Source organism: Watersipora subatra, chromosome 7 (assembly GCF_963576615.1).
Source record: "Watersipora subatra chromosome 7, tzWatSuba1.1, whole genome shotgun sequence".
Classification (NCBI taxonomy): Eukaryota; Metazoa; Bryozoa; class Gymnolaemata; order Cheilostomatida; family Watersiporidae; genus Watersipora; species Watersipora subatra.
Genome location: NC_088714.1, coordinates 34,056,237 through 34,067,311, shown reverse-complemented (window position 1 = coordinate 34,067,311; position 11,075 = coordinate 34,056,237). Strand labels below are relative to the sequence as shown.

The 11,075-nt window shown below is 37.7% G+C and overlaps 1 protein-coding gene across 1 annotated transcript in view; it reads left to right on the top strand.

The window, feature by feature from the left end:
• Window positions 1–7,670, top strand: part of LOC137400696 (nesprin-1-like) — a 73,789-nt gene extending 66,119 nt beyond the window's left edge. Inside the window, exons 56-62 of the mRNA XM_068087028.1 lie at window positions 222–488; window positions 1,394–1,490; window positions 1,715–1,779; window positions 2,631–2,836; window positions 3,774–4,034; window positions 5,315–5,475; window positions 7,286–7,670. Of these exons, the coding sequence (XP_067943129.1) occupies window positions 222–488; window positions 1,394–1,490; window positions 1,715–1,779; window positions 2,631–2,836; window positions 3,774–4,034; window positions 5,315–5,473 (1,055 nt within the window). The 3' untranslated portion in view covers window positions 5,474–5,475; window positions 7,286–7,670. The remainder of the gene's footprint in view (window positions 1–221; window positions 489–1,393; window positions 1,491–1,714; window positions 1,780–2,630; window positions 2,837–3,773; window positions 4,035–5,314; window positions 5,476–7,285) is intronic.
• Window positions 7,671–11,075: the final 3,405 nt, after the last annotated feature.

Below are 11,075 nucleotides of genomic sequence, written 5' to 3'. Positions count from 1 at the left end.
TTAATGGGTATACTGTATCTTGAGACACCAAGATTGTCATTATAACCAAATTTCGATTCCAATTTATTATACATTTTTATATTGATCAAAACTATGGCCTGGCGTTACAATTCCATACAATTGGTCCGAGGGGTATTTATCTGTCTCCTCACATATATTAAATGAGGTTCATCATGAACATGTCATTTCTGTCCTTTAAATACCATCCTTCGTGTTATTAGGTTTAGAGTCACCCCCTCGTGACTCTTCTCCTTTGCCAGCTTCGAGCAGCCTGCGACAGCAAGCCAGTCTTGCTGAGGAAACCCAGCGACGTCTCAACTATTTGGATCAAAGAATTGCTGACGCTGAGAAGAGAGCCGAAGTAAATAGGAGAACAAAGGCAGCATCTACGATAAACATGCCCTTGGCAGGCAAGCCTCTCTTTCAACTCAGCTCACTGCAATATAAACCACGTAGCCTTGGCTCTTTGCACCTAACCACAGCTCGGGGTGAGCAGCACATTGCACTATTAATCTCACAAATTTTCTCATCCTTGTGTGGGTTGTTCAACTCATTATAAACCACTTTCGCTTCGCTTGCGCGGTATTTGTCTGTTAATATAATTAAAGTGAAAGTGCTTTACTAGCTTGGTATTGCTTTATGGATAGACAGAGAACTGGTTTAAGTTTTCATGGCTTTATGAATACTGTTCTGTGAGCATAGACATGGTTCTATGGCTGTTTATGTACAAATCTGTCATTCTAGATGGAACTTTACAATTGCTCAGTTTGTGTTTTGTCGGGAACTTCTGGTATTGCAAGTTGTGTTGCTCTGCTTTCTTACTGGATCGCTGCTCAATACTAAAAATGACGGATGAGAAATTTACTGCACGTAATTGTGTGCTATAGTAGATTCTTTTTCCTACAATTTTATGCTCTAAACAGTTTTGTGATGAGTGTATTATTTCTTTAGCTATTCTTTAGCTAGTAATGATAAAATTTTTATCTTTCAAATGCTTGTTCATAATTTTATGTCATACCTGTAGCATGATTGGTTATTTTTATGTCATACCTGTAGCATGATTGGTTTTTTATGTCATACTTGTAGCGTGATTGGTTGTTTTTATGTCATACCTGTAGCATGATTGGTTATTTTTATGTCATACCTGTAGCATGATTGGTTTTTTATGTCATACTTGTAGCGTGATTGGTTGTTTTTATGTCACACTTGCATCATGATTGGCTATTTTTATGCTTGAAAGGTTTTCATATTTCACTCATTAATCTTGTGTGAAAAAATTTTATTCACTTTTTATGAGTACTGTATACCTGTTGACATGTGTTTTTAGTTGACTTTTAAATATTTTTATGATTCATTCCCCATTATGCTGATATTTTGATCATTTCTCGTACAGATCGTGGACGTTCTCAAGGCACTCCTTTCGAGCGATTTATGGCCTCCCGGAGATCTATACAGCCGGCAAGACGTCGGGCACCTCCTCAAGTGACCAGGTATTTCGCAACTGTAGTTGTGTGTTGATTGTTTCCTCCATCTGTTACTGTGTGCCTTGTAGAATTTTGCTAACTCGCAGATAATTTTTTAACTGATGTTGTTCAGCATCTTAGTTGATGTTGTTCAGAATTTTCTTACAAAATATATGCAGAATATGTTTGTAATGTTTTGATTCAATTTTTACTCTAGTGAAATTCTTATGCATAAAGTGTGATGTTCACAGGACAAGAAGTCATTCAACAGAACGAAAATACATGCCATCAACTAGTGGACGAGATAGTCACACAGGTTTGTTGAAGCTTAGATAATTTTTTTAATGAGTTTCACAACAGCTGTGACTCTTTTGACAGCTACAGCATTGAAAATGGAGTGATGATCTCATGCAGCTGTTGATATCGCCATAACAGCGATAGGCTGATGGTGTGGATGTGAATAGGCTAGCAAAGTGAGCCAGTGGCATGACATTCAGTAGGTTGAAAGTGTTTGACATCTGGGTTCACAGCTAGCATAAGGCATGCGTTGTAAAGTGTTGTTCGGTTGACAATGTCAGGCAGGTGGTAGTTTGTCAAGTAGATGAGGTGTTCATCAGGATCAATGACAATTGTTTGCAAGACTTGCGTGATAACTAATTTGCTCATAATATGTTTATTTGTGGTTGATTGTGTGTTCAGTTGATAAGAAGATTTAGCAGAAAATGTGAGTGTTAAGGTCTTCCTTCATACACATTGATAAAATGCATTGCCAATGTACTTGCTGTGACTACACACCCACCCTAAAAATAGCGGGTCGCATTGACCAATAATTTAGCCAATGAGAATTTGTATCAGTCATGAGCCGTCATCAACGATTCGGCACAATGATACGTTAATCAGCTTCCATAACGAAAGCATGCGTTACCACCTGACTTGTTGAAACTCTGGATATCTCCAAGTTGCATGTCAAACATGCCTGTCCATTTTATCAAGCTGCAAGACAGCTATTGTTTCAAAGTGCCTAAAATTTGGTGATTACATGCAAAAAACTGCGAGTTAACATTGTATTAATATATCGCTTCATATCACCATAGTTGAGTCCCTTTGAACCGAGCTGAATGTCACAAGCAGAAGGTAAACACTCCCAACAATTTGTCTCTTCAATAGGTTTTGGGTTGTCTTCTACCTTACCACCGGTGACCAGAGATGAACTGAGCAGCGAACAAAAGACAGTTCTGCAAAAGCGCCAACTCGAGGTGGATGTGAGGAACCTTCTGGGTTGGCTCAGCGATGCTGAGGAGAGAAGCTTGAAGTGGCATGACGCGGTTGCTACTGACATAACGTCTGTGGGCAAACAGTGCGCGCAGTATAAGGCAAGTTGTCTGCAAGTGAAGCCCCGGCTTTATTTGCTGTCTAGCTTCAAACAATGCTCAACTATTTGTGACTTTGAACACTTTGCCGCTGTAACTTTATGAGCGTTCATGTTGTTTTTTGACAAACTTGTGTTAAGCTGTTAAATATTTCTATTCACAAGAGATAACTCTGCATTATCTCTCTCTAAAGTAAATAAGGAAACACAAGATTCATTCAAGCAGCTCCTAAAATCCAAAGGTTTCTATATTTTCTGACAAAACAGATATAACTTAAAACCTAACTAGTTGGTGTAAAGTAGCCTGGAGGTCGGATTCAGGGGTGACAACAGCGAGGTTGTATGTGCAACCATCCTTACACTCTATTTGTGAACAGGGATTAGAGTAGGGGTCAGAGCAGGGATTAGAGTAGGGGTCAGAGCAGGGATTGCAAGTAGGGGTCAGGGTAGGGTAGGGGTCAGAGAAGTGGTTACAGTAGGGGTCAAGGTTGTAGTCACAGTAAGCGTAGGCTAATAATATTTAAACAATTCAGCTCAACAGATTCTGCCAAGGTCATTTTTCAGTAGCAAATTATATATATAATAAAAATAGACAGTTTTTACAGATATCTAACTGATAATAAACATTTTGTATAGATATTTAGCTAAAACTTTGTATAAATAATTGATAGGAAATAGACAGTTTGTATGAATTGACTAAATACAGACTGAAATAGCTGAATATAGATGCCTTGTATGCTTATCCCATTGAAAATAGATACTTTATATAGACATCTAGTTGAAAACAGACACTCATGCACATTTAAATTGACGCTTAGCATTGTGATTGTCTTTCGCTTGTTGTAAGATACAACTGCTTGTTGGTATGCATGTACTTCATACAACACCAGTTCACTATCAGTTTTGTGAAAAATATGTCGAAAACTTTCGGTCAATTTTAGGAGTTCGCTACGCGGCTGCAGCAACAGAGGAGTCGTGTACTCTCAATCAACATTATAGCGAGCATGGATGACTCAACAGGAAGTGAGCTGGACACGCTTAACTCGCGCTGGGAGAAGATTCAGGAGGCGATGGTGAGGCATCGGAGTAACCTGCAGCCTAAAATCTTAGCCTGCCGAGAGCTTGAACGACAAATAAGGAAGTTGTCTGACACTGTCACGGCTATTCAACTCGAGCTTATCAGCGAGGTATCTGACCTGCCGGTATGTAGCTCCAGGAAGATGTTAACAATCAGGGCTTTGTTAGAGAGAGTAATAATTGATTACTCTCCAGCTGTCTTGCGCTAGTGGCATGGCTGAATGTGATCTTGAAGCAACAGTGTGAGTAGCGCACGTTTGAAAGCTTGTTAAATTATATCTGTTATATTTGGTGGCAAGATATATTTATGTATGATATTTGTTTCTTGTTTATAGAAAATTTTGATGCTTGGGTTGCTTATTTGAACTAAAACAAGACCGGTTAATTTTATTTAAACAACCCAAACACTAAAATTCTCCATAAACAAATATCGCACATGAATAGATGTAAATTATTTTCTATGGACATGAATAGATGTAAATTAATTCCTGTCTGTGGTTTTTATGATTTGGTGGGCAGTAGATGAAATGAGAAAATTAGATAGGCTGTCTATTGACTAGCTGGTTTAAAACTATTCAGCCTATACAAGTGCAGTAAGTGCAGTATAGCCCTATAAACATGTAACCATGCTGGTATGTTTATATCCAAGTGCAGTATAGCCCGATAAACATGTAACCATGCTGGTATGTTTATATCCAAGTGCAGTATAGCCCTATAAACATGTAACCATGCTGGTATGTTTATATCCAAGTGCAATGCAGCCTTATAAACATGTAACCATGCTGGTATGTTTATATCCAAGTGCAGTATAGCCTTATAAACATGTAACCATGCTGGTATGTTTATATCCAAATGCAGTATAGCCTTATAAACAGGTAACCATGCTGGTATGTTTACATCCAAGTGCAGTATAGCGTTATAAACCTGCAACAATGCTGGTATGTTTACATCCAAGTGCAGTATAGCCTTATAAACATGTAACCCTGATGGTATGTTTATATCCAAATGCAGTATAGCCCTATATACTTGTAACCATGCTGGTATGTTTATACCCAAGTGCAATGCAGCCTTATAAACATGTAACCATGCTGGTATGTTTACATCCAAGTGCAGTATAGCCTTATAAACATGTAACCATGCTGGTATGTTTATATCCAAGTGCATTACAGCCCTATATACTTGTAACCAAGCTGGTATGTTTATATCCAAGTGCAGTATAGCCTTATAAACATGTAACCCTGATGGTATGTTTATATCCAAATGCCGTATAGCCCTATATACTTGTAACCATGCTGGTATGTTTATACCCAAGTGCAATGCAGCCTTATAAACATGTAACCATGCTGGTATGTTTATATCCAAGTGCAGTATGGCCTTATAAACATTTAACCATGCTGGTATGTAGGCGGTGGAAGCTAACCTGCAGAGGCACTACAAGGCTGTTAAATCACACCTCAGCAATCTCTCCCCTATTCTTGCTGAGTACGCACCAGCAGAGCAGCTCATGGAGTGTCTGGTCATGACCGCTGACAAGTGTAAGACATTGCTCAAGTTAGACGATTAAAGGTGAATATATATATGTATATCTATATAAATTTCAAAGTTTGTCGTCGTCTGTCCGTAGGTATGTTTGTTCAGTTATTGCTATTAAAATCTTGAAATGTGAGCTTCGTGCTGGATTTCAACTCATGGATATTGCAACGGTAAGTTTCCAACCACGCAATTAACTACTGAGCTATATAGTCCTTAGCAATCTATCGTTTTTATTGTATAGAGTGTACAGTATGCACACGCTAAATGACGTATTAATTGAAACTCTTTTAACTCTATGAAACACGATGCTTTTCCATGTTTTTGTGAACTTTATTTCCGGTTTTTCGTAGAGTTCAATTGCTAGATCTGATAAAGGCCAATACTTTTCACGCGGAAAATTGTATTATCTTGAGAAGGAATAGCCTCTACATTCTCTTTTCGTTCGGTCAGACAAAGTACCAGACAAAGACGGTCCAATATCTCAATTTTACATTTGTACCAGTATCAAAAGGTACCAGTATCATCGTATTCAAAGTTTTGATGGATAGTCTCTGGTAGAACATTAACCTTTTTTATACACACATTTCTATGGACGAATTGTTATTATTAATTCAACATATTCAGGATTTTTATTTTGTTTTCTCAGTTCGCATTAATTGTATCATTACCAAATAATCTTTTATCGTAATCGTAGCAAAACAGACTTCATTTAGCTATTACTTGCTAATTATTTTACATTTACATTTAAACACTTTTATACCTGTTTTATTTTGTTTCTTAATTTAATTGACCTGCACAAAACATTTTCCTCATGATATGAAGTTTGAAGATTACAGTTGTTTGACAAAGTTTGAAAACCTTTACAGTTGGTTTATTTTTTCTTTCAAGTTATTTAAACTGCATAAAACACTTCTCTCATGATATGAAGGTTCAAAGTTAAAATGGTAACTGTTGTTATAAGCTAAATAAAAATTAATTTTCTGTGCAAAGACTTATTATCTGGGCAACACCTGGCATTCACCGAGTTGATTTATATATCACAAGGCTGGCAGAAGCAAAGTCACGAAGGGACAGCTCTAAGTCTAACAACGCACAGGATGTTATTTTAAGAACAGATTTGATATATTTAATATGAAATTTAGCAATCTGAAGGTCCGTGTGTGTATTTCAGTATGTGCAACTAACTGGCTATTAAAATATTGCCATGAGGAATCTGTACTGCAGCAGATTTGATGTCGGAATCTCCCACTCGTCAGACAAATGTTTTACCAATTTACCAATGATAGATTCATTGGGCGATATATGTCGCTATGTGAGTGAAAATACGCTACCCTTCTCAATCTATACGGCGCACATCAATCTATGTATTAGCAAGAGCTTACTTAAATTAGCCATTGGCAACGTGTCAGGCTAATGTCAAGTGGCATTGTTTCTAATCTGAGTTTTTAAGCGTGGCATTGCTATCACTGTTTATAAGCTGAATTTTAATACCCGTGCAACGCTGATCATTCCGCTAGTTTATTTAAGAATGTACAGAAGTCGATAAATGCTTCTTTGACCAATTTTTTGAGTTTGTAGTATGAAGTCATAAGTTTGAACAATACTGAGATATAGAAAATTAGCATCAAAGTAATAATAATATCAATAATAATAATTATAGGTCATAATAACAATCTGGGTGCCTCAGCATGGATGCATTAATAGCTAGCAGTTATTTTAATTTGTAGTCAAATTAAAATTCTACCTACAAAGATGATATATATCCAAAATGAAAGTTCTGTTTTTCAATTGAACTGAAGTGCTCTTATGTGCCATTTATTTCATGGGTTTTTCTTCTTTTTAGGGCTGGAACTGAGACCCAACCTTTCTGGAACTTAATATTTTTCTACTTTAACAAGCGTAATATTTTTATCACGCATTTAGTTTGACTCATACATGCTTTGGACGTTGAGTCACTGCTAGACATTCTTATCAGTTCTCCATCCGTCGTGCCACACACCCATGTGCTTACATGCTAGGTGTCTCTTCTATGCACATCCATGTGCTTACATGCTAAGTGTCTTTTCTATGCACACGCCATTGTTTAGTTTTGTATTTCTCAAGTCTAACTTCTAATCTACTCGCTAATATCATATATTTGTAAAATAATGTTATATGACTCTTTATGTATTTGTTAACATTTTATGTCAGGAAATTAGATGACTGAGATATTTTAACCTCTATTTATTGTACGCATATTTTTAATAATAGTTTTATATTACTAAATTAATATTGTCTTTTTGCAGTTATTTTTCAAGTATGCACAAAAATAAAAAGCCACAATATATACTTCTGTAGGCAGTTGCCATGTTGAACAGCTTATAGCTGACACTTGTCAGCAAGTTTTATCATTCAGTTGAGCGGAATATCAGTTCAACAAAGTCATTATTGGGTACAAGCATTTTTTGTCATCTAACGAGACAAGTGAGTAAAGCATGTATTACTCCAATACAAGCAGCTAGTCACTTGCAGTTAGAACATGTAGCTGCGTGTGGCATCATTTCAAAGCTGTGATGGTTGCCTTGTTTTCAAGAACGAAACTACTTGCAAAAAGCTCACTAGATATCAAAAATTCGACTTGTGTGGGCTGTACGTAGGTACAACCCAATAATAGCATAACAGCGATTTAGAAATGGTTGGGTATGTCTGAAAGCATTCGTTGATACTGTACAACCTTCGCTAAGCTTCAACTTCATTCAAAGTACCATTTGTAATCAAGCAATGGAACTGATGATTCATCTCATAAGGCTGAGTAATACATTAAGAAAATTTGCGGCTTGTTTAAGAACATGTTTGGGCTAGTTTCCGTAGCCAGAATTAGTTCAAATATATTTACTAAGAGTAACCCGAATATGTTCCAAATTGATGAAAAATCATCTTGCCAGACAGCAAGACCCAGCAGCAAGTGTAATTACACTCTTGATTGTAAAGCAAAACAAGAGGAGTGTGGCTCAGAAAGGGAAATATATCCTAGCTACATTTGAACTTTGTTCTTGAATATTATCCACAAACTCTACGAGGTACAAGCAATCAAAACTGAGAGCTACAGTTTGGCATTTAGGAGTGTGAAATTTCACTAGATTTTTTGATGAGTGGATCTGCCTTGTTCAGATTGATATGACTATCACCAAAAGAATACCTGTAATTGAAACCCTACTAAAATAACAGGACATTGTTAGTGATAGAACAATCTTAAAACTTGAAGCAGTTTAGTAGATGAAGCATAAATGTTATATTATGCCATGATATTATTTAGCCGTTGAGATATATAATTATCATAAAAAATATTTTACAAACTGAGCAATGAGAAAGCGATATGCGCTTTATTGATGTATAGTCAAACTCATATCTGCACCAAAACTGTTCGATAGGTAAATAAATAAGTCACAAATTTCTCTAGCAGTCTGAAACCAGTTCTGGTATACTTTGTTTCTGGTAAAACTTTATTACAACATGGTCAAGTGTCAACATAAGTTTTGAAGCAGATACAATAGTATTTCAACATTATAATAAACAACAACAATAATAGCTCAACAATTTTTGCAGATGCAAAACTGTCTGACATGAGAGTAAAAATTTTGTAATATCTTATTATTAAATAGTGTAAACCAATTTTTTTGTATCAGCCCGATGCAGTTTGTATTAAACTTGTATTAAATTCTGGGACTGAAATTTAACTTCATTTAACACTACAGTACCTGATTAAGAGATGGTAGAGTTCTATGTATTTCTATGAAAGGACAGACAAACTTTCAGCTTTCCTTGCATGGCACTTGAAGAATCCATACACGAGTCCATAAGTTTAATACATGTACTTCCTGCGCTTATGATCATAGAATAAGATGTTCAACAGATCACCTAGCGCAAATGGGCTCTGCTTTTCTGGTCTTGTGTGAGCCTTTTATATACTGTAGATCGATGAGCTGGTCACCCGAGTCCTTGCAGACAAGGTTAGGACACTTCATAATTGTCCCTTGGGTTATGTAGATTTGGAAGTAGGAATCTACAAAAGGAGGACATTATTTATAATATAGGAAATCATTGTGCCTTGTTGTCTTGACAGTTCGGCCAATTATGGTCATTCTGTCACCAGTTTCAGCAACGGGGGTTTACAGGCAAAAGAGCGTGATTCTCATCACTACCAACCCAGCTGCTACTACCAGTTTATTCCGTTCCTGCAGGTCTGTCTTGCAAAGCACCACCCTCAGTTAGGCGGTCAGGGAAAAGTACGCCTGACAAGTCTAAATTACTCTACATAGCAGGCAGTTTTTCATTGTAACCAGTATTGCTACAAATACCCTTACCACAAGCATTAGCTTCAGTACCGGTGTGAAAATGCTATCACTACTGGTATTAGCATCATTGTGATCCATTGTGTCACCTACATTACCAAAGTTACGCTAATCAAAGCGAGGATAGCTGATCTAGGCAAACTAGAGGTTAGCAATGCGAGATGAGCTTGTTCACCTATGATTCTTACGACAACCTCGTTGACATTTTCCACACCAGTAGGCTTCATGAGAAAATGGTCATCTCCTCTGCAATCAGAGTTATAAAGCACAAATAAATGCTCATGGTTGCGACGAAGCTCGCTGTTCTATGCAGACCTAATAGCTCTCAGGAGAGTTGTCCACTCTTGCTATAATACCTTCCTTACTAACATCAGATGGAGCATTAATCCACACCCGCTGTCCTGGTTGGATGTCTGGCAGTGGCTTAGCTCTGTATTTAGGGTTTCATTTCTCACGCCTAGCCTCTTTGGCCACAAGTTCTTTATGTTCAAATAGAGCGTAGTCTACAATTTGAGAAACAAAATTTCCCAAAGTTGTCTTGACTGATCTACCAAACATTAACTTTCTCAGGGAGTATCCAGATTTGTGTGGCGCCAATTGGTAATCAAAGATTGATTTGTCCTTTTCTGTCGACATATCCTACATTCGTTTGATGGTTTTTACCGCCCGCTCATCTAGTCTGTTGAATGGCGCATACCTCAGGCTGCTGGTGGCTATTTAGAAGCCCTATATTTGCGCAAATTTGCGATATTCCTGGCTAGCAAAACACGGTCCATTATCAATCCTGACTAGTTTTGGCACACCCAGCCTGACAAACACCGGCTTCATGGACCATCTGAATCGCTGCTGAGACTGTAACAGTGACAGCGATAACATCTTTCTTGACTACCATCAAGACTACTAGAGCCGCATCTATAACTACTATGATGCCCATGGCATTTCTGACTATTTTCACCGCTGCTAGAACCGCGTCTGTAGTCGCCGTAACACCCATGGCATCCTCCAGCCTTGTAGCTGTCATTACTGTCGTTTCTCTTTTGACGGCAGTCTCTGCCTTTATGCTTTTGTACTTCACTAATTTCTTGTTTGACACGCAGCTGTCCAGTATCCATGCCTGTAGCCTCCGAAGAGGTGCTGGTCCTTGGGGTTGGCATTGCAGCTTTTGCATTAGGCTGGGCGGCAGCAAGTCGAGTAGAATTAGGCTCTGCCGCGAGCACATTTGAGGCCTTGTGCACTACATTTCTGGTCTGGAGAAGGTTTGTCAACCTTTCCCAACCCAGATTATTTTGGGCAATCAAATCT